Source organism: Leucopleurus acutus (genome assembly GCF_964270905.1).
Source record: "Leucopleurus acutus genome assembly, chromosome: 6".
Lineage (NCBI taxonomy): Eukaryota > Metazoa > Chordata > Mammalia > Artiodactyla > Delphinidae > Leucopleurus > Leucopleurus acutus.
In genome coordinates, this window is record NC_139149.1 from 48,798,014 (window position 1) to 48,820,274 (window position 22,261).

Consider the following 22,261-nt stretch of genomic DNA (forward strand, 5'->3'; position numbering starts at 1 on the left):
GGTTCCAAACCAAAGTTAAAAGGACCTGTGTATATAACAGCTACAGCGTCATTGTTTTCCATTTCATTTTAGTTTGTTTTGGCTTCCAATTAAAATGTATATATATTTATTTCACAGTTTTTATAGCGTCCATCAGGAAAACATCTATCTGGGTGCTTTACAGTTTTGAGACAATTCCAATACTGAAACACTCAAATGGGATCAAGCCAAAAAGTGATGGAACAAAGGCACACCTTAAAACAATTTCTTAGTTTTCTAAGACAAGCTAGAAAGAAAGCATCCCAGAAGAACTTGAAGTGAATGGTGTATTCATAATAGAGTTTTAAGATGTGTTAGCAGAATCTTTACCTCAGGGATCAGAAGCCTTTCAGAAAGGCCGTGCCTTTTATTTTGAAGGAAAGTTAGTTTGTATTTAGAGGGATCTTATTCCTAAACCAGCTTATTACTGGTAGGAATAGGAACCTAACAGGTACCATCAGCACTCATGTGGGTGGTTACTAATGCTTTTCTAACACTGATTTTTTTTTTACTATCATACTTAAAGTAGGCGGGGAAATATTAGGGTTATACTGTAGACTACTATTTAATATATTGAGGAAAGTTCAAAATATGTTAAGAAAAAGATTATAAAATCACATATGCAAGTTCTCCTTTTTGAAAATATATATTTTATAAACTGTGCCTATATATTTACAATATGATATTAGTATTGATTACCTTTAGGTTGTAGGGTTATTGAATTTTTTTTCTTGTTTTTCCTTCTCTATATTTCTTAAACTTTCTACAATGAAACATATATTGCTCTTAGAAAATGTTATTTTTAAAGCACTAATAGCAATGTTGAAGTATCTGCCACAAGACAAAGCTAATAGACAAAGTTTATGTGAACTTTCATGTTTTAAATGAGAGGTCATTAATAATCCTGATAGAGAGGGAAGAGTATAATGCCTGTACTGTAGACTTTTCTATTAATATATGTGACTTTGTATTATTTTGTTCTTGGAACATTTGACCATTATTGTCAAATGTATAGAATTGAGAGTTAGCAAGCATTCATTTTAGTAACTAAAAATGTAAAACTATTCCACTAAAAATTGTTCAACAACATTTCAGATGCTTAAGGGCCACAGTGTATATGAAGACTGGTTGTCAACTGAATGGAAATTTAGTAGCTGTTGATGCATAGATGCATTATACTAGTGTATAATGTAGTGTAGCCCTCTAAGTGTAGCCCTGAGTACAACTGCATTGTCTAACACAGTTAGACTATTTGAAAAACATTGTTTTCGGTAGTTGTTAAACAGTTATAAAATAGTTGTACTAGAAGGAACCATTGTGATGATTTTGTAGGTGAGGAAACTGAGGCCCAGCAAGTTTGTGATTTGCCTAGCTTATCCACTGAGTTACTGTAGGAACTAGTACATAACCAGAGCTCCTCATTCTTTTATACTATATTTGGAAGTTTCATTAATTCATTAATTTTGGCATAGATAATGTATATATACAGCTCAAAATTCAAAAGGTATGAAAAGGTATTTAGCAAAAATTCTTGTCTTCTTTTGCCATTTGTGACCCAGTTCTCCACCCTAAAGGGAAAAAAGCACATGTTTTGTTTCTTTCCAGAACTATTATATTTATATAAAGAAAGATTCATTTTAAAGTATGATTTACTGGATTATATTTAGTACCACATTTTCAGTTTATCAATGTAAAATAATTTAAGGCAAACATATATCTTTAGATCTAAGTAAATATGCCTTTTTTAAGAGCATGAAACTTTTTTAACCTATCAAGAACCTATAAATAGGTTATTACATAGTTCATAAGCTGTGTATTTTATAATATGCCTGCTTTTCCACAGCAGTGAGCAAATGGAGTTATAACTTCTAACCTCTTCTCAGTAGTCTGGACAATGCCAGTGAAGTATTATTTCACCGTAATGATTATTTGTGCGCTTTTCTTTGAATTTGTCATACCAACAAAATTATAAAGCTCTACTCTAAAGATTAGCTTAAAGAAACATAGAAATAACCTGGAAGTTAATCAGTGGGATCTCAAAACTCTGCTTTGTCTAGTTCCTCCTCCAAACCTCTCTTTGTCTAAAATAAATAGCATCTTAGACTGATAGTACCAACCTAGGAAGAACTTCCTACTTTGAAAGGTTGGCAGCCTTTGAGCAAAGAAAACAAGGGTCAGGATATCCAAGAAGCAAATAAGCTAAGTCCTGTTAGTAATTCCAAAAAGTATTGTCCCAGAAACAGTGCTCTAAAAGGTGGCTAGCTTCCCAGGTCAGTCACTGAAATATTATTTAGCCCACAATATAAACACTATAGAATAGAACCATGCTTTTTAACAGTGCTTCTATGAGAAACTGTTGCAGATTTCAAATAATTAATGAATGAGCTTCAGGACAATATCCTGTTTTAATGAAGAATTGCCTAAATTTTCCTAAATTCATCATATGTTTGTTAGGTGTAAATTTAAAAGTTAAGTATTGATGTTTTGAGAAATTTCCTGATTATGTAACTTCTTTGTCTGCCTGACATACTATGGCATTTGCTAGTATGTTATGTTTAATTTGCAATTTGACCCTGTCAAAAGGCTAGTCTCCCCCTTGGTAAAGCTAATCTTGTATTTGGTGTATGCTGTCACAACTTGTAATTCAATGTCAACTAGAATGGGGAATTTGAGAGAATTTGTTTTTCACTGAGCTAAATAAAAGAGCCTGTGCCTTTGGGTTTATATGGAAGGAGGACTGTACATGGCCAGTTTACCTATGATTTGGGATGAATGTACTTGGGGGCACACAGCAAGTGAGTAAGTGAAATTGGGAAATGGCTTGAAGATATCATTTGATTTAAATTTATATTTGTTTTATTATTGTCCCTGCTAATCTTTCATGCTGCCTGTTAGTTGTACTACTTTCATCTAAATAATGTAATTGAAAATCAAGTAGGTAGTGCCTTCAAGTTCCAAACTGTATATTTCAGCAGTACAGTTAATCTCCAAAATGTGGACGTATCTGTGTGCCCATTTGTCTGACTTCTGTATCTCTTGGCCATACCTGTTATTAGCTTTATGGCCACTATATAGAATTATATAGTTGAAGCACTGCATAAAGGTGATTGGATGAGAGGGCAGTTGGCACCTGAAATCTAGCCTAAACTTTGCTCTCCAGCCAGGCTGAGTTTGCTTGGAGCACTGGGCACCTTTTTCTAATTCTTCCACCCAGAGGATGCACTTCCTAATTTGCATAAAGGTGAGTACAGATTAAGGGAGGCACTGATTAGCTCCACTTTTTGATTCGCACAGTACAGCATATCTAGGCACTGAAATTTAATTCACTATTCCTGATTATTATTGAAATGAATAAGGATTTAATAGATACTCCTAGTACTTTAATTTCATATAGCAACCATTTTATTATAGCAGATGTTAGGAATATAAGAATGGATTGTTGGGCTTCCCTGGTGGCGCAGTGGTTGAGAGTCCGCCTGCCGATGCAGGGGACACGGGTTCGTTCCCCAATCCGGGAAGATCCCACATGCCGCGGAGCAGCTAGGCCCGTGAGCCATGGCCGTGGGGCCTGTGCTCCGCAACAGGAGAGGCAACAGCAGTGAGAGGCCCGTGTACCACACACACAAAAAAAACAAAAACAAAACTAAACTAAAAAGAATGGATTGTTATAGTACATACCTAAAACGGGTTAGTATTTGGTGGGGCGATTTTTGCTAGCAAAGTTTAAAAATAAGACTATGCTTTGTTTTCATTCTGATCCCTGAAGTACAAAGACTTAATTTAAGAATTTCCTAAGATACATTGTAGCATAGTATGATAGAAAAAAACATGGGCTTTGGAGTCAGAAAAACTTGGGTTCAAATCCCAGCTTTGCATTTTATTAGGTATAAACTAGGACAAATTGAGATTTGTGTCTTATTTCCTCATCTGTCAAAATACAAATGGAACCAGCCTACCTTACTGGGTTGTTGTGAAGATTAGAAGACTTATTGTGTAAAGCAGGTGCAGGTGCTCATCAAATGTTTCCTTTCCACCCCTTCTTCTACCTCAACACCTTAAGACTACATTGTAAAAATCCAGTTATTAGTGTGGTGGTTGTTTTAGTTAGCTTTATCTTTAGATTCCTGAGAGTTAACCCCAAAGCCCTTTTTGTTTTTATACTTGAAGATATGTCCAGGGTGTATTTCTGTACTTTAATGTCTTAGAAGGCTGACAGAGGGGTCCACAGAAACTGTTCTGGACCTCATTTGAACCTCTGTAGCTAGAGTTAGACATTTGTGCAGCTGTGAATGGATTACAGCACATGCAGGATTATTGTTTCTTAATAAAGCCATGCCATTAGCTTCAGTTTTTATGATGATTTGAGTGTTTGTCTTGGTGATCAAGTACAGTGGAAAAATTTCTGCTTAGTGAGGTTGCCTGAGACTGGACCCACTAAAAAACAAACTCCATTTCGTTAATTTGGAGACATATGCAGACACAGTTATTTTTTTATTTTATTTTATTTTTTGCGGTATGCAGACCTCTCACTGTTGTGGCCTCTCCCGTTGCGGAGCACAGGCTCCGGATGCGCAGGCTCAGCGGCCATGGCTCATGGGCCCAGCCGCTCTGCGGCATGTGGGATCCTCCCAGACCGGGGCACAAACCTGTGTCCCCTGCATCGGCAGGCGGACCCTCAACCACTGCGCCACTGGGGAAGCCCAGACACAGTTATTTTTAATATGTTAGAACTGAATTAAGAAAAATGGAAACTCCAGATTAATGTTGTGGGTGAAGGAATAATTATATTATTATGTCTTTTTAGGCTTTTCTTTTGAAATAAGAAAGAGCCCCCTATGTAGATAATTATAAAATCAGACTTAATAAATTATGTATTATTTATAAATTATGAATAATTATAGGTTAGATTATGATGAGGTCAAATCATATCTCTGACTCTGAGCAAGACTACTAAAACTGTTGAATTTGTGCGGCTCTATGTCATGTTTTAAAGAATGTGTGCCCTGTACCTCTAAACCTCACTTCTAAACTCGTAGCTGAGAAAAAAAGTTTAATATTTACTTAGGATAAAAAGCTATTTTTAGAAGATGGTAAAGGTATTGTCTACAGGATATGTCAACAGTTTAAAACAGTTGTATTTATTTTATTAGATGAAAAATACTAATTTGTCCTTCTAATCATTTATCTATATAGGCGTTAATTCATGGACTAAACAGACATTATTACTCCATTACTATTAACTATCGGAAAAATGAACTGGAACAGAAGGTAAGCTTAAATTTTTATCTTAGAGGCGGAAAAAAATCTATTTCAAACAATTTAAACTATTACCTGGTATATTTGAATTTAAATTGTTGACCTCTTTCATTGATGCGTTCAAATATTTTTTCATTCCTGATGAACTGTAGCATAAAATAAAGGAATATTTTATTGGACAAATTGAGAGACATTTTACCTTATTGGTAGGCGCTAAAACAGGAGAGGAAGTAGGAAACAAACATTCCAGTTTGGTTTTATGATAAATTATAAAAATCTTTCTTCTAGTTCTGCGATTTTTCTGATTAATTTATCTTCTCCAATAAAATGGCCTTTTGTTACTAAATTGCTAAATAAATAGCTTTCCAGATTTGAAAGGAATAAATTAGATTGTAATTGTGTAGTGCTTTTTAAAAAAGTACCATGGTTACTTAGGATAAACTAAAGGTGAGTCAAAAGGGAAATGCATTTTAAGGGTTTTCAGATATTTAGATCTAAATTTTTATACCTTTTTATAGTAATCAAATTTGATGACTTTAAAAATTACCTAGCGTCTTGGTAGATTAGCATTCTTTAGTTTCTGCTGTTTTAGGATTATCTCAAGAACAGTTTTTCTTTCAACTAATTGGAAATATTTAAGTCTGCCTACTGCTTTTTGAAATTACAATCTGAACTGCTTTTTTTCTTTATTATTACAATTAGTCATCCTCCAAATAAGCTTCTTGTATTTCTCTCTGAGAAAGACTTAAAAAATTTGAAAGAACATGAGTACTATTGACAGCCCCTAAGTTTTGATTTCTACATGCACGCTGAAGTCCAAACATAAGTAATCAGTAGTAAACAAGACCTTTCTTACTAGTTGAAAGTGTTCCCCACAAAGTCACCCTAGAAGGGATTCTAGTGATGGTGTATGGGAGTGGAGTTAGAGGGCTCTCCATACTACACCCTCTTTCAACCAGATCATCTCCATTTTCAGTCTTATTTATATATTGTGGGCAGAATGTGCTGTATAAGATTTTCTGAAGTTTGATAAACAATTGTTTTAAAAGTTCAAAGCCACCAGTAAACTCACTCAAAGGTCCTAGGTGCTTGAGCATGACTTTGAGTGAGGGGCTGCAGGGGACCAGTTCTTCCTTGACCTGAGGGGAGACACAGAGCCATAGTTCTTCCTTCTGCTTGCTTTTGTCCCAAAGTTCATATCACCTGTGGTAGATTTAGTTGATAGCTTGAAGTACATTTTCAACACTTATTTTAATTTTATGTAGAATAGGTACAGGCTGTGGGATAAAAGGGTACCACTCAGACATAAACTGAAAAATTCATTCAGATATATAAATATTTTATCAGTCTGACACCCAACTATTTGGAAATATCCATCTAATTACATCAAATTTTCTTTTTCTTTTTTTCCTTTATGGTACCCCATAAACTTAGCCACCATCCTTGGTATAAAAAACACACATATAAATACTTACATAAATTAATTAATATTTTGTTTATGTTCCTAGTATAGCTCAGTTCAGGTGCTTTCTTGATACTCAAAGCCCTGCCTTTACTCTTATCTCACCAACCTGTATACTTAACTCCAAGTGTTACCTGAGGGGCCCAATCCAATCTTTGTCCAGGCATGGTAGAATTATTCTCCTGCTCTGTGGGAACTTTCTTTGTTTACTTCTGAAGTGTAGAAAAATCCAATTCTCAACACTTAATTATAGGTAGCTTTATAGCATAGGTAGTTGCAGCTGCACCAAAATTTCCTGAGGATGTATTTTCTAAAACACTGTCACTGGCGAAGATGGGAAGCAATCCAAGAAATTCGGGTTGCATGTGCAGGAGTTTTCCAGTTTTTTTCCAAACTACTCTTGCTTCCGTGGGCCCTAGGAGGGGCATGGAGGAATATGGATCTTTTGTGTCTTGAAAATTCTCATAGGTGATTTTGACATGCAGCTTATTCTCCAGCATAAGGAAAACTTTATACCACTTTTAGCTGCAAACCTCTAAACAGATAATTGTTCTAAACTAAACTCATACACTTCCGACTATGTCTTTAGATCCTCATAGCTTGTGGATCTCACTTAAAGTATACTGGTTCTCATAGCAAAAGAACAGTAGTCATTCTGTAGGTACCGTTTTTTTTTTCACATTGCATAATTTTATCAATCGTTTAGAAAACTCTTCTTATTCAATGATTATCCTCAACTGAAGGACATTATAGAGTAGGACTTTTAAGAAAAACTGTCTTAAGACTCTGAACTTGAAAACTTATGAACTTCGAAGAATATGTATTCAGAATTAGGAGTCCAGTTTGAGAAATAATGAACTAAAGTGTTTCGTTCCATGATCACTACTAATAGGGTCTGATCCCAGTTTGCTGATGTGATTGCAAAGTGGATCTGTGATTTCCTTCCCAGTTTTACGACTTTTCATTCTGGTATAAAGAAGTTCAAAAATTTTAAATTATAGATGGAATATTAGAATTTGAAGAAAATTTAAAGATTATCTAATACAAGCCTTCAGTTCATAGCTATGTAAACAGGAACTCAGAAAGATTGACACAGTCATTCAGTAAATGGAGGTATTTACCTCCTTATCTCGGCATTTGAGAGCAGGGCTATATGAACTATTAGAAATCCTGTGTGTAACATAGTAGTTTCATTCATTCAACATATGCTTATTTAGTATTTGCTATGATTAGATTATGATCTAGATTCTAGAATCTAGACCTTGGTAATCTTGAAATAAACAGAGCAGAGTCCTTGCCTTGATTTCTCTTTAATGGGAGAGAAATGCACTAAACAAGAAAACAAAAATTTCAGCTGTTTATAGTGTTATAAAAATAATAAAGCAAGTTAAGGAAAGAAAGATGTTTAGATAGTATGGGGTGGCTTTATTATATAGTGGTGAGGAATGGCAGCTATATCTAAGGAAGTGAGAAGTGTAAGCCATAGAAAGATAAGAAAAATAGCCTTTGAGGCAAAGGGACAGCAAATGCAAAGGCCATGAGTTGGAGTATTCCTTAGATTTTATTAATATAAATTTAGAAGGATACTTATTAGAGTTTATTTAAATTAATAAAATTAAACTTAAATTCATTAATTCCAAAAGTTGTTTGTAAAGTTGTTTCTCAAGACAAATAAAGGAAATTTTCTCAATACAGGAAAATAATTAATTTTTCTCTATATTTTTTAGATGTTGTTAAATTTGCATAAGAAGAGTTGGATGGAAGGTTTGACACTTCAGGACTACAGTGAACACTGTAAACACAATGAATCAGTGGTAAAAGAGATGTTGGAATTAGCCAAAAATTACAATAAGGTAAAAACTTACTTTCAACATTTATTTCTTATAATCTTTGGAATATATATGATTAGATATCAGGCATTGTATAAATATAAATAGTTAAGAGTAGAGTGGCCTATTTTGTAGACCAGATAGTAAATATTTTAGGCTTTATAAGCCATCCAGTCTGTTGCAACTACTCAACCCTGCTGTTATAGTGTAAAAGTAGCCACAGACACCTCGTAAAGGGATGAGTGAGGCTATGTCCTAGTAAAACATTATTTGCTAAAACAGGCAGTTGGCTAGATTTGACCCGTGGCTTATAGTTTGCCAACCCCTGTTGTAAATAGCTTTACAATTGAAATCTCTTCATTATTCAGAGGACTTTTTCTTGGAAGGGAAGGAGGAACAAGGAGATGTGAACAACAACAGCATTTAATACTTGATAACATATAACTTATTTTATGAACTTCTCTGTTTTTCATTTAATATGTATTTATTGAAAACCTGCTATGTGCCAGGTGCTGGGGATATGGTAAAAAAATAAGACCTATCCTCATGGAATTTATTTTCTGGTAGGGGAAACAGAAAGTAAACAAATAAACACAACATAATACATTGTAATTAGTGCTGTGAAGACAATAAACAGGATGATGTAAAGAGTAGCAAAGGGAGACCACTTCATATGAGGATGTAAAAAAGTTACATTTTTCACAATCTCCTGAAAATATTTATTGTATGCTAAAGTATATGTGGCCATGATAACATTTTGTTTATAGATTTATGTTCTTTTACAATTCTGAAATTAAGAGAATACTTGACCAAGACTAAAATGTATCTTCTGTATTGTATCAGTTTCCTAGCATTGCAATCACAAACTACCATATAATGGGTGACTTAAAACAACAAATTTATTCCCTCACAATTCTGAAGCTAGAAGTCCAAAATCAAGGTACTGATAGGGCCATGCCCCCTGTGAAGCTTCTAGTGGGGAGCATCCTTCTTTTTTTTTCTAGCTTCTCTTGGTCCCCAGGCATTCCTTGGCTTGTGGCAGCATAACTCTAATCTCTAACCAGGGTTATGACTTCAATGTATCCTTTTAGGGGGGACATGATTCAACTCATAACATGTATTTTTCAACTTTTTTGACCAAAACCCATATAAAGAATAGATTTTACATTTGACCCAGTACCTGCAAATGTATATGTATGTGTGTATATATATTGCAACAAAAGTTTTATGAAGCAATATTTACCCTTATTACAAGTGGTTATATTCTATTTTCTTTCTCATTTGACTCAATTTCATACTGTTTCAGTTATATACATACATATTATATACATCGACATATAGTTTGCAACCTATTAATGGGTTGAAAACCTGCAATTTGTAAAACATATACATACTATACAGTGTTATGCTTACAGATACTTATCAAATATCTTCTGTACAATTTGCAGTGGAAAACAGGGATCCTTCCTTCATTTTTAGGAAAACAGGGGCATTAAGAAAAGTTCATAACCAGAGTACTTGACCAAAATTCGTGTGTTTGATAACACCTTAGTATTCAGATTGTCCACAGACCAGCTGCATCAGTATCACTTGGGATCTTGTTAGAAATGCAGGTGTTTGACCTGCTAAATCAGAATCAACATTTTAAAAAGATTTCCAAGAGATTTGTATACTCATTCAAGTTAGAAGTTAGAGAACACTGCCATAGAGAAGTCCATGTGAAGTCCTATAGAAGTTCAAAGGCTTTTGCTTTCAGCTGGTACAGACCCAGGATGATGTCTTTAGAGAATAACATTTGAACTGGACCTTAAAGCATGAATAAGATTTGGACGTACAAAGGAATGTTACCCTAGGCCAACTGAACATCATGAGCAAGACTAGGAGACAGAAAAGCAAGGGCATCTTTAGGAAACTGTGTTTGGCTAGAGTACATGAGAAGGGTGTACATAAAAGGGTGAATAGTGGGGAATAAAGATTTTTAAAGTTACTGAAGTCAAGTAACAGAGTTTGGAGAATCATGATAGAGTTATTTTTGATCAGGGGCATGGTATACCCAGAACCTGACTTTAGAAACATAATTTGACAAGGCTATAGAAGAAAGAGTGTTGTAAGAGGAGATTTGAAATGGAGATTCTATATTTAGGAGGAGCTTGCTATTACCCAAACAAAAGGTACTAAGTGTGTGAATTACTGTAGTGGCAGTGGGAAGGGAGGTATCAATAGACTAATAAAATAAAACATGGTGCCAGTTGGATAGATAAAGTAAAAGAAGAAGGAATCAAAGATGAGTTAAATGTCTCCTGCCTAGGTGACCAGAAGTACGTTGGTACCATTAACATTTCCAATTTAAGTAGAAGTAGAAAGATTGAGAAAGAAGGTAAAGAGATTAAACAAGCAGGGAATTCCCTGGCGGTCCAGTGGTTAGGACTCTGCACTTGCACTGCCGAGGGTGCAGGTTCAACCCCTGGTCAGGGTACTAAGATCCCACAAATCATGGCTCGGCCAAAAAAAAAAAAAAAACGTTTAAACAAGCAGTTTACTATGTGGGACTAAAAATTAATGGTGGGGGCTAGAGCTTTTGGAGACAGTTAAAGTTGATATTGGTTGGCACACACCAAAAAAGTAATATTTTTTTAAATTAAACACATCTTACAAAATAAATATTAACCAAGGGACGGTGTATAAGATTTGCCAAGTGTTAACAACAAGCCTTTTGAGAGAATTGAGCTTTGAAAAAATGTTGATGGGCCCATACAAGCTAAATTCCAGCAGAATTAGGTTTGGCTTTGAAGAGCATGCCCTGATTTATATGTAGTGTTCCAGCTGGAAATTCCCATTGCTTCTAGATTGTAGGGAAAATATATATATATATTTAATCTTTCTAGTGTATGTTTTCATGCTGTGGAGATTAAAGAGAAAACAATAGTTCATCCTATTTAAAACAGTTAACCTTTTATAAATTAACCTTTAAAGAAATTTAAGTTATTATTCAGCGGACTGTAGGAATGGTTTTCATTTCTCTGTAACATTACAAGTTTAAGTAAATTCTTATTGGTACTACTGCCAGGAAATAACCTATTTATGGTTACTGCTGCCCATCCACAGAAGTTTTTGCTATTTTACAGTTTTAAAAAATCTCTGAAGTACTCAAAAATTTGTAAGGTTTGGTTATAAAGTGAAAACAATGTATAAGCTGTGATATGAAGGAGTCCAAATTTGGGGCTGTAATTCCCTCTGTGATTGAAAGAGAATGTGGTGGAGTTTTTAGTAACACTTAAAATATAAAAAGAAAGGCCCATACAACCAGTTCTTCATAGTATTCTTTTTAATTGGTTGGTGTTTTAAACTAAGGTAATTACTGTTACGTGCCAGTTAGCTCCTAAAGTGAAAGAAGGTTAGAAAATAATTAAATTCCTTTGTACCAACTTTTTGATTTCAAGTCTGAAGTCCACGCAGACGTTCTGCTTGATTATTAGTCATTGATTTCTCTAGTTACTGAACTTTAGCACCCACAACTCTTTTATTCCAAATCTCCTAGTTTATTCGTGCCAAGATGTATCAGTATTTTAATATTGATAACATTTGATTGGATATTTGTAAATGAATCTGCCAGTGAAAAAATGAATTGTAAAAGACTTTTTTAAGAATAGCATAGACACATAAAAGTTTGCTTTGTTTTCAAGCATGTAGCCCTATAAATTCAGAGATCTGACAGTTTACTTTTCAGGTAGAAAAACTGCCTACTTAGGAACCTGAAAGAAGGTTTGGATGCAACTTTTATGTAATTACATACAAAATATGTAATTATATGATTACATTTGGTTTATCAAAGTAGCTGTATTAAATAAGAAGGTCTTGTTTTGTGCTAGTGCAATAAGATAAGAAAAACAAAATAAGATATAAATATTGGGAAACCAGGCCAGATTATCATTATTTAAGTATGATAGGATACGTTTGCAATCAAGCATAGAAATACATGAAACTAAACTAGAATACTATTAGAACTATTATGATTGAGAATTATGTAGCCATGCAGTTACATAGGCTGAAACCAGTTGAGAAATATAAAAGGCAGGGCTTCCCTGGTGGCGCAGTGGTTGAGAGTCCACCTGCCGATGCAGGGGACGCGGGTTCATGCCCCAGTCCGGGAAGATCCCACATGCCGTGGAGCGGCTGGGCCCACGAGCCATGGCCGCTGAGCCTGCGCGTCCGGAGCCTGTGCTCCACAACAGGAGAGGCCACAACAGTGAGAGGCCCGTGTACCACAAAAAAAAAAAAAATATATATATATATATATATAAAAGGCAAATCAGTTTACAGAAGCATCCAAAATTACAAAGTATTTAGGAATAACTACCATAAAAAATGTAAATGCATAAATATGTATATATGACTTCTTTGAAAAATGCTAAAAACATTGTGAATAAATTCCCATTTCCAAAAGTAAGACTTAGTATTTGTAAAGCTGTGGTCAAGCTTCCCAAAGGTTACTTTAGTGCTAGTAAGAATATCAGTGAGCTTTTAAATTTTGATAACTTGACAGTAAAGTTTACCTGCAATAAAAATAACATTTATTAAATGCTTATTAGGAGTCAGACTGGCAGAAAATATTTGTACCTATAACACAGAAAAGGCTAGTATCCAAAAAGTACATAACAGACAAAGAATTCCTATAAAATATAAAGAAAGGATAATAAATTGGACAACAGAGCTGGAAAATTCACTGAAGATGAATGGCATATAAACATGAAAAAGAATTCAATCTTATTAAGTATTCAAAGAAAAAAGTTAAAAGTATAAGATTTTTTTTTCTTTTCAAATTAAAAAAAATGGTTTGGGAGAATGCACCACTAGTGGGAAGATAAAAAAGTGATATATGACATTTTTGAAGGCCATCTCCCATTTTATCTTTAAATTTTAAGTGCATATAACTCTTTAAGCCAACGTGTTCTCTTTTAAGGATTTATTATGAAGAATGAAATTCTACAAGTACCAACTTAGAGAAATATTTAAAACTTGATGTTATGTGTATAAAATGAAATTGTGTAACAATATGAAAAGTCCCTACTATGTTACCTTCCCTCCATTTTTCAATGATACCTCTCTGTCTCACATATATCTCAACGTATTATGCTGTTAACAGTGTCACCTCTCAGGTGGAAGGTAGGGGAATTTTATACTTTATGTAAATCCTGGATTCTTTTTAGTTTTTGCACTAAGCAGGTGTTATTTATATCTATTGTGTTAGCTGGAGGTAGCAATGGCTTAAAGAGGATAGGAATGTACATCTCTTGCAATTCAAGTCCATGTGAAACTTTGAAGTTATTACATTTACATACCCAGATATCTCCGTCTTTTGCTCCACTTTCCTTGTATTGGCTTCCATCGTTTAGATCTCCTCATGATTCATGGTGATTGCTAAAGCTTTAGCCATCCCATCTGAGTTCCAAGCAACAGGAAGAAATGCAAGGGCAAAAGAGAGAGACCTCTCAACTAAATCAATTCCTGTTCAGGATCCTTCCTATAAGTCCCACCCAGCACTTCTGATTATATCTCATTGGCAGAACTTAATCAAGTGGACATACTTTGCTTTGAGAAAGGCTATATAGTCTTTTACCTGGGAGCATTACTGCCTTTAATAAAATTAGAGCTATATTATAAAAGAAGATGTGTATTAGGTAGGCAACTAGCAGTAGACTCTGCCATAGAAAGTTTTTTCAACAGTCTAAACTGCAGTTTCTATTATACATACACACACTTGTATGGGCACACACATGATGTTTATTTTATATCTCTATTTTATATAATTATATTTTAAAATTGGATTCCTTATAATATTTTTAGAAGGAATTTACGTATTCTGGGTCACTTAATAAATCATGGGTTTGGCTTTATTCAGGATGTGTCATTAAAAAGTAATGATTTCCCGAATTGCCATGAATGTTGCTTTGAGGTCTTTGGAGATAGATAAGACTGTATTTAAGTCACAGTTTCATTGCTTATTGGCTGTGTGGCTATATTGTCCCCATCATTAGTTGGGCACACTCCTTTTTTGTATAGTTCATATTGCATTATAATTTGAGATTTACAGGCAGGTAAAGTAAAACCCAAATGCAAGCTTCTTGAAGAGCAAGAACTGTCTTACTCATAGTGAGTACTTAATAGTTATTTACTGAATGTATAAAATGAGGAAAATTCTACTGTTGAGGACATACATAGAATGTACTAGAGCGTTATAAGCACTTTCAAAAGGAGAGTTAGAAAAAAAATTTATAGTAGAAGTATTGCTGGAATTAACATATAGGAGATAGTGCCTAATTTCTTTATGTAAAATGTAGATTACTTCACTGGGATGTTTTAAGGATTCAGTAAATTAATATGTACATGTTAATGTTTAATTACTAATGGTTGTAGGGAACCCACTTTTTTGTTCTCCATATTCACACCTGTAATACTTTCTCATATAGTTTTCTAATTGTTTCATGTTTGTTAATTTTGCTTTCCCAAGTATGTTTTATAAAAGCCATTTCTTTAAACTTATTCTCTATCCCCATAACCCATAGTGTGATTTTCAGTTATATAGTTAATGCATTGACTTTTTATGAAAATCAAGAAAGAACTAAAATGCCTATATTACATTCACTAGCAGTTTATGCAGAGATTGTTTAGTGGTGAAAAAATATACCATATAGGTGATTTTACAAAGCATGTGCTTAAATGGAAACATGGCGTGTTAAGAGTGAACACTGCAAACATATCAAAGGGAAAAAAAGAAGCCCAAGGAATGGAATAGATATGACATATAAAGTGAAATAAGAGACATGGTGTCATGAAAGCAGAGGTTAAAGGATTAGAAGAGAAAAGGGGTATTGGAAAAGGTGTTCAGAAAGTTCAAGTAAACTGAATCCATTGGAATTTGCCAGGTGGAGATCCTTAAAAGAGTACTCATGAAGTGCTAAGGGTCCAATCCATGTTTGTTAGAAGGTAAATAAAATGGTAGAATATGAAACACAGATTTTCCATTTGAGAAATTTGACTATTACCAGGAAAAAGATAATGAGGTTAATGGCTTTAGTAAAAGCCTCTTTAAGATGGGGGTACATCTGAGGGGATTATGATAACATAACAGACCAAATTCCAGGAATTTCTTAGAACTGTGCAGACCGTGCATGATGGGATAGCCATCTGGGGGTCTTTGTTGATAAACTGTTAAAAACGTTTCTAGTGTGAATAGCCACAAACATTTTCAGTGCTTTTTTGTTGGTTGAGTAAACCGAAGAGCACGAATGCAAAAGCAAAATTTGATGCCAAATCACAGAAGTTGCCATAAACACAGAAGTTCCCCTAGTAAGGACACTGCCTGTGCCTGAATTTCATTTGTTTCTGCTGCTACCATTTCTTAATTTTTCCTGGTGACTAGCCAGATTAGAGCTATGAATGAAGGCAAACTGGTCTTGCTCAGATGATAGATGAGATAAAGGTAACTTAGGTAGCTGGAGAAAATATTTAGGGGTTTAATGTGATGATCTGGTCTATCTCAGAGTGTAAGAGATGTGCTTACTCTTTTGTCATGGGGGTTTGCAACCTTAGTATATGCCTAAATCTACAGCTGCTCCTCATTTTCCAGATGGCATCTATGGCTGGGAGTACTTTTTACCATCTGCACTTCTCAAAGAGTTTGTGAACTCTCTCTTTTAATTATAGGAAATGGAAAAACTAATTGGTAAAGTGGTTAAATGATATAAAAGATTTCTTAAATTGAGTTAGAGCTTTTTATATTCTGTTTAACCTTTCAAATAAGATCAATGCTTTAAGTGCTTTTTTACTTTCATCTTTGCATGTCTGCCATCTTTGATATTTGCAACACTCCAAAATACTCCATAATAACTATTTTGTACATGGATTGGTATTTTGAGCCAAATTCCAAAACCCTTACCTCCTTCCAGTACCGTAAAGTACTATTGTTGGCGTGTGCATAGAACTAACACTGAATGGATATAGAGTACAGACTTAACGTGAATTGTTCCATTTATCTAATATGTTTTCAGGTTGGTAAGGTATAGTGTCATGATTTGTAAAAGTAATTTAGAAAGACAAACTTTTTATGCGTTGCCAGTGTTTCTGTATATGTAAAACACTGAGATAGTAGGAGAAGCAATTTTCCAGTTAGAAGATACTTTTTTTAACTAGCTGCGAATAATAGGAGTGACATCTGACTCTGAAAATGAATATATTCTCTGTCTAGGGAATTCTAGATTTGGAGTGTTATTAACTTATTTTCCCCTTTTTAGTTTTATGAGTCATAAATGTATTTCCTAATGATGTGTTGTAAATAAGTATCCTGTAATAATCAGTAGATACAATACTTATTCACTGTCTTTTCTCTTTAGGCAGATTCTACTGCGGAAAATTCTCCAGATAGTTTGTCCGTTTATAAAATTAGATACTTGCCATCTTTGCTCATTTTCAAGTTCTCTGTTTACAAAACTATTAAGAAGGTGTGAAATGCAGCCAAACTTCCCAGTTTATGGGAAATGTCTGATGATTGCATTTCCTACGTGTTCATTGTTCACACATGAAGAAATTTGGCAGCTGCGAGATGATTAAGTTTAGAGTATCCAAATCTAACCCTCACTGGGATTTTGGTTTCCTGCTTTCTGCCCCTGTTTTCTCACCCCCTTTGTAACCATATTAAGTGCTATGGTATTACTTCTTAAGATTGGTGATACTTAAATTTTCTTCATTTTCCATTTATCAAATGCTGTGAATAAATCATAGACCAGGAGTTCACCTGATGCAGAGTCCTAGCTTCAGGCAGTACCATACCCAAAACTGTTACGAAGGAGGTTGCTTAAACTTAGAATTCTTAATAAAGAGGTTACACAGTGGTGCATTATTAGGGTAGAGGGCAATATTGGTAGCTAATCTAAATGTTGTAATTACTTCAAAATTATTCTGCTAGAAAATTTATGGTCATACACATAAAAGTTTGTAGCTGGCTTTGAAATAGTAGAAAGTGGTTTGTATATATGGTTTGGTTGAATTAATTTTTATTTGATTTGGCATTTATTTCAAGTAATTTTTTGATGTTGAAAACTTCAGATTACTCTATTTCTTCATGATTATTAAAGATCATTCATGTGGAGAACTGAAAATTTTTTCTGAGTACATCTATTACTTTTACAGATTTAAATATGTGAAGGTATTAAGGGATTACACTATATGATTTGTTAACTGTGGATCAAAAGTCAGTAGCAGGTCCTTTGATCCTAAGTGTTACTGATAGTTAGATACTGGGTATGCACAGTTTGGTTGACAAGAAGAAGGTGACAAAGATAATAGGAAGTTGGGGGAGAGCCATAGTGAAAGTAGGAAAAGAAAAAGGAGACAGAATGGGAGTAGTTAGTACCCCAGTGCCACAAGCAGCTCCCTTAGGGTCTTCCATCCTCCAGTTTGGCCATCCCTCAGATAATTCCATAACAGTTTTCAAATGGTTACCACTTCCATTTGGTGGTCCAATTGGATATTTTCAATGTCTTTTACAAATTTCTTAAGTCTGTTTTCAAAATGATGGTGGTTATAGTTTTTATTACCCTGAAGGCTGTTCTGAAGATTAGCAGAATTGCTTTTTTGTGCAATAAATTACTTGAATAAAAGGTTCTGTGAATGAAAATTATGATCATCATTATCTGATGATTATTCAGCAGTGGGAAAAGTACATTTAGAATTTGAGACTCTGTCCTTTGTGTTTCATTCACAGGCTGTAGAAGAAGAAGATAAGATGACACCTGAACAGCTGGCAATAAAGAATGTTGGCAAGCAGGTGAGGTGTACTGTAATAGGTTATGCATTCACATAATAACATGCTCTTGTAGAGTTAAAAGTATTTTTTTTTTCCCTGTCTGTTCACTGTGATTTTTTTTTCCCTGTCTGTTCACTGTACATTTTTCTTCTGTCATGTAAATGTGATGCTAATTTTAAAGGTCCCTGAATTATTTGATGTCAGATTCTTTTTGCCATCTATAGAGAAGTAAATCACAAATATACCTGTGAGATACTATCTTTAGTGAAAACAATTTTGTAGAAATAAAGTAGGAAACTTGTGTCCTGAGTTGATTTTCCAAGCACTATTTTTACTTGAAATAATATTGTCCATGAAGATAATAGAATGATAGGTTTATTTCATATGTAACAGTTTTAAAAATGATATAGTTTATCAATATGTAGGCTTCAATATATAGGTAATATTCCTGAGACAGCTTAGAGCCCTGTTGGATTCTACTGAGTGAAGGGAAAGGGTTTTAAGTATTTGCTCTTTCACTTTTCCCAAGATGAAATATATATTTTAGTTCCTATTTTTCTGAAGGTTGGGGGGAACACAGCAACCAATTAAAAGAATCTACAGATTAATTAGACTGTTTTTTAAAGAATGTTGATTACATTTTTTCATTTCATGGAACATGGTTATCATATTGCTGATGTTGGCAGAATCTTGATATTTCAGATGCAAGACACTAAGCTGTCTTTGCTTTCAGCCATCCTACCATATGCTCTGATCCCATCACATCTCACAAGCTATGTAGGTTTGGGCCAGGACCATTCTTGGATGGGAAATCTCTAAGAATCACCCAGCTGCCACAAGAAGTAATGTAGATAACTGAGGGAAGTGTGTTACCAATTCACCGCAAAACCAGTTATTCCAATAGAGCAGTAGGGGCAAAGGTCTGACTTAAGTATCATAATTGGTGAAGTCAAATCTCACTGCATTCTGAATATTACAGTTTCATTAACAAGAGGAACCTTCCAAAACCGAAAATGAGGTATAATTCATCTTATTCTCTCATCCTGTGTGATACAGTCACCCTTGTTGTCTTTTCCCACTACTTATTTTAGTCTAATATGTAATATTAGATCACCAACTTGGAGCCTAGCATTCAGTAACTATTTTTTGAATAAATGACTCTGATGCTATAGTTTCTTGATGTAGATTCTATTTAACAGTTAGCAGCAAAGAAATTAAAAGTGAAACTGAAAATATATATAATTGGCAAAGTTTAATAATCATCAGAATCATTTTTTAAAAATATAGTACTTCACTAGTTTGGCCTCCTTTGTGGCAAAAGCAAAACTGCCTATGATGGAATCAGACCAATATCTTTTTCTCCTGCCAGTCTTTCTTAGTCTCTGTCACCTAAAATGTCCTAAGGCTTATTTCTGAAATAAAGAAAATTTAGTGTTGTGGTCTAGTTATTTGAAATTATTTGTAGCGTGTTGTATCTCTGGGTATTTTAAAGAAATCAAGCGTATTGAAATTGTAGTTTAGAAAAGAACAGCCAAGAAGTAATTTCAGTGGTGAACATTTGTTTAAAGTTAGGAGTCTTGGTATTTTAGCAAAATACATATAAGAAAATAATGGTTTAGTTGAAAGTTTTTTATTGTGTGCAGTATCTATCCTTTATTTCAAAGCTTTCAAATTTAGCTGAAATATTTCAATCAGCTCAGCCTTAAACATAAATGTATATTAAGCATTTAAACTTAACCTCCTTTATTACAATGCAATTTTAAGTCTTGTTTTTAACTCAGATGTTTCAAATACAGATTTGATCAGGTTTAAATTAATGGATTGTACCTATATTCTTTTCTGTGATACATTTTTTCAAAATAGCTACACGAAATATCCTTAACATTTTAGAATTGATCCAAATTGTATTTAAATTTTTAAATTACTAACAGTGACTTTTGATCCAAGAATATTTCCTGAATCATTTAAAGCACTATTCCTGAAATATTAAAATTACATAGGAATTAAATTAAAATTACAGAGGAAGTGATGAGAATTCACATTGAACTCTTTCCTTTTGGTATGTCTGCTTTGAGTAAAGTACCCCCTCAGACATTCAGTATATATGAATGGCAGAAAGTATACACACATAATCAGGCTTATACACACAGATAAAATGCTTATGCTTTTTTAAAAAAATCAGATGATTTCGGATTTGTATAGAATTCCTTGTGACTCTTTATCATTTCTGCTGCAGAGTCATAACATCGATTGTGTAAATCGGTCTTTATTTTATCAGCTCCTTAACATTTTAACAGATTTAGAAATCCTGAAAATGTAACAATATATAGGGAAAGTTAAATTGTAAAATATATATAAATTTAGTTTTGGCTTTCTTTACCAATTTCATCAGCTACTGAAAAAAAATCTAAATAATTCATCTACCAGTAATATGGTTCTTTTTTCTTTTTCTTTCCTTATTCCTTTTTTCTTTTAGGACCCCAAACGTCATTTGGAGGAACATGTGGATGTACTTATGACTTCAAATATTGTCCAGTGTTTAGCAGCTATGTTGGATACTGTTGTATTTAAATAAAGCAATGCAAAAAGCTCTTAGTGATACTTTCAGTGTATAGTCCTCTTGTTCCTAATGCTCAAAATCAAGGGACCTCTGAAGGTGTATTTGGTTAAATGTAAGACATCTGGCATCATTTGCAGCACTGTAACACCTTCAGTCTCCGTTGTGCAATTACTTCTGTTTCTTTAGTCAGGGTCTTTGCAGATTCCAAAGTTGTATAAGAATACATCAAAGTGGACAAATTTTGTTAAGATCCCATTTAATATTTGAAGAAATCAGTAACACAAATATATTTTGATTGTTGCTTACAAAATAAAATACATTTACAGTCTATGTCTCCTGAGGTCTTTTTGGCACTGGGTGGAATTGACAGAATAACATTTGACAGTGCACTGGAAATCTCACACAAAGATATGTTTTCCTTTGTAATTTAAGATAACACATAAAACATCAGTGTGATAACAAAACTTCACAAATGTAAAATGACTGCCATTAAAGAGTGGCTACCTCATTAGTGAGTAACCCAGAAAAATGTTGACATATTTTATTAAAAATATTTGTCACAAGTTAATATTGAATACTCAATATCTTGTTAACAGATTATACTTTCAGTATTTCAGAGGGGTACATATAAGGAGAAAAGGGAGGCAGTTTAAATTTAGACTTTGATGATTTTTTTTTTTTTTAAGAGTACATTCCACCAACAGTGTTGCGATTGTCTGGGAATTGCCTGCTGCAAAACTTCACTAGACTTTCAGCTGAAACAGCCATAGAAGGTGTGCAGTGTCCTCAAAGCAAAACGAGAAACGTAGCCATAATGTGAATTGAATATCATGAGCACATAAGCAGTAATTTTGTTACTGTTTTCTCTCATCTTTCTTAAATTAACTTAGAAGTACCCAGTTTTCTGATAAAGACAAAAATTTGACTAATGGCAGTTTTCATAGATGACCTCGTCCCTCAACCTGTTTCTAACCTGATGTACATAAGTACTCACATATGGTACAGCACCATACTGGGTACACCAAAGAATGTGCAAAACGCATGGAGACAAAGATTTAATTGTCTCTCCCTTTGTGAAAATACGGTAAGAATGTTTCTAAGGCTTCATTAAAGAGGGAATTTACTTGGGGATTTAGAATTGAGCTTCAGCCTCTGGTAGAGTAGTATGAATAATGTGGTGAACCAAATTACTCTCCTATTTGAATAATTCTAGGCTGTTCTTGGTTGCCTAATGAAAAGTTACCAGAAACTAAAAGTGGAAGTGGCTTAAATTCCCACTATGTTTCACAGTCTCTGTTTTTGGTGGAATAAGGTATTCTGAGCATTTCTTGATT

General features: G+C 34.1%; 1 protein-coding gene across 1 annotated transcript in view; it reads left to right on the top strand.

The window, feature by feature from the left end:
* PSMD14 (proteasome 26S subunit, non-ATPase 14) overlaps positions 1 to 21,806 on the top strand; it is a 95,608-nt gene extending 73,802 nt beyond the window's left edge. Inside the window, exons 9-12 of the mRNA XM_082841791.1 lie at positions 5,212 to 5,286; positions 8,464 to 8,589; positions 18,326 to 18,388; positions 20,844 to 21,806. Of these exons, the coding sequence (XP_082697917.1) occupies positions 5,212 to 5,286; positions 8,464 to 8,589; positions 18,326 to 18,388; positions 20,844 to 20,942 (363 nt within the window). The 3' untranslated portion in view covers positions 20,943 to 21,806. The remainder of the gene's footprint in view (positions 1 to 5,211; positions 5,287 to 8,463; positions 8,590 to 18,325; positions 18,389 to 20,843) is intronic.
* The last annotated feature ends 455 nt before the right edge of the window (positions 21,807 to 22,261 follow it).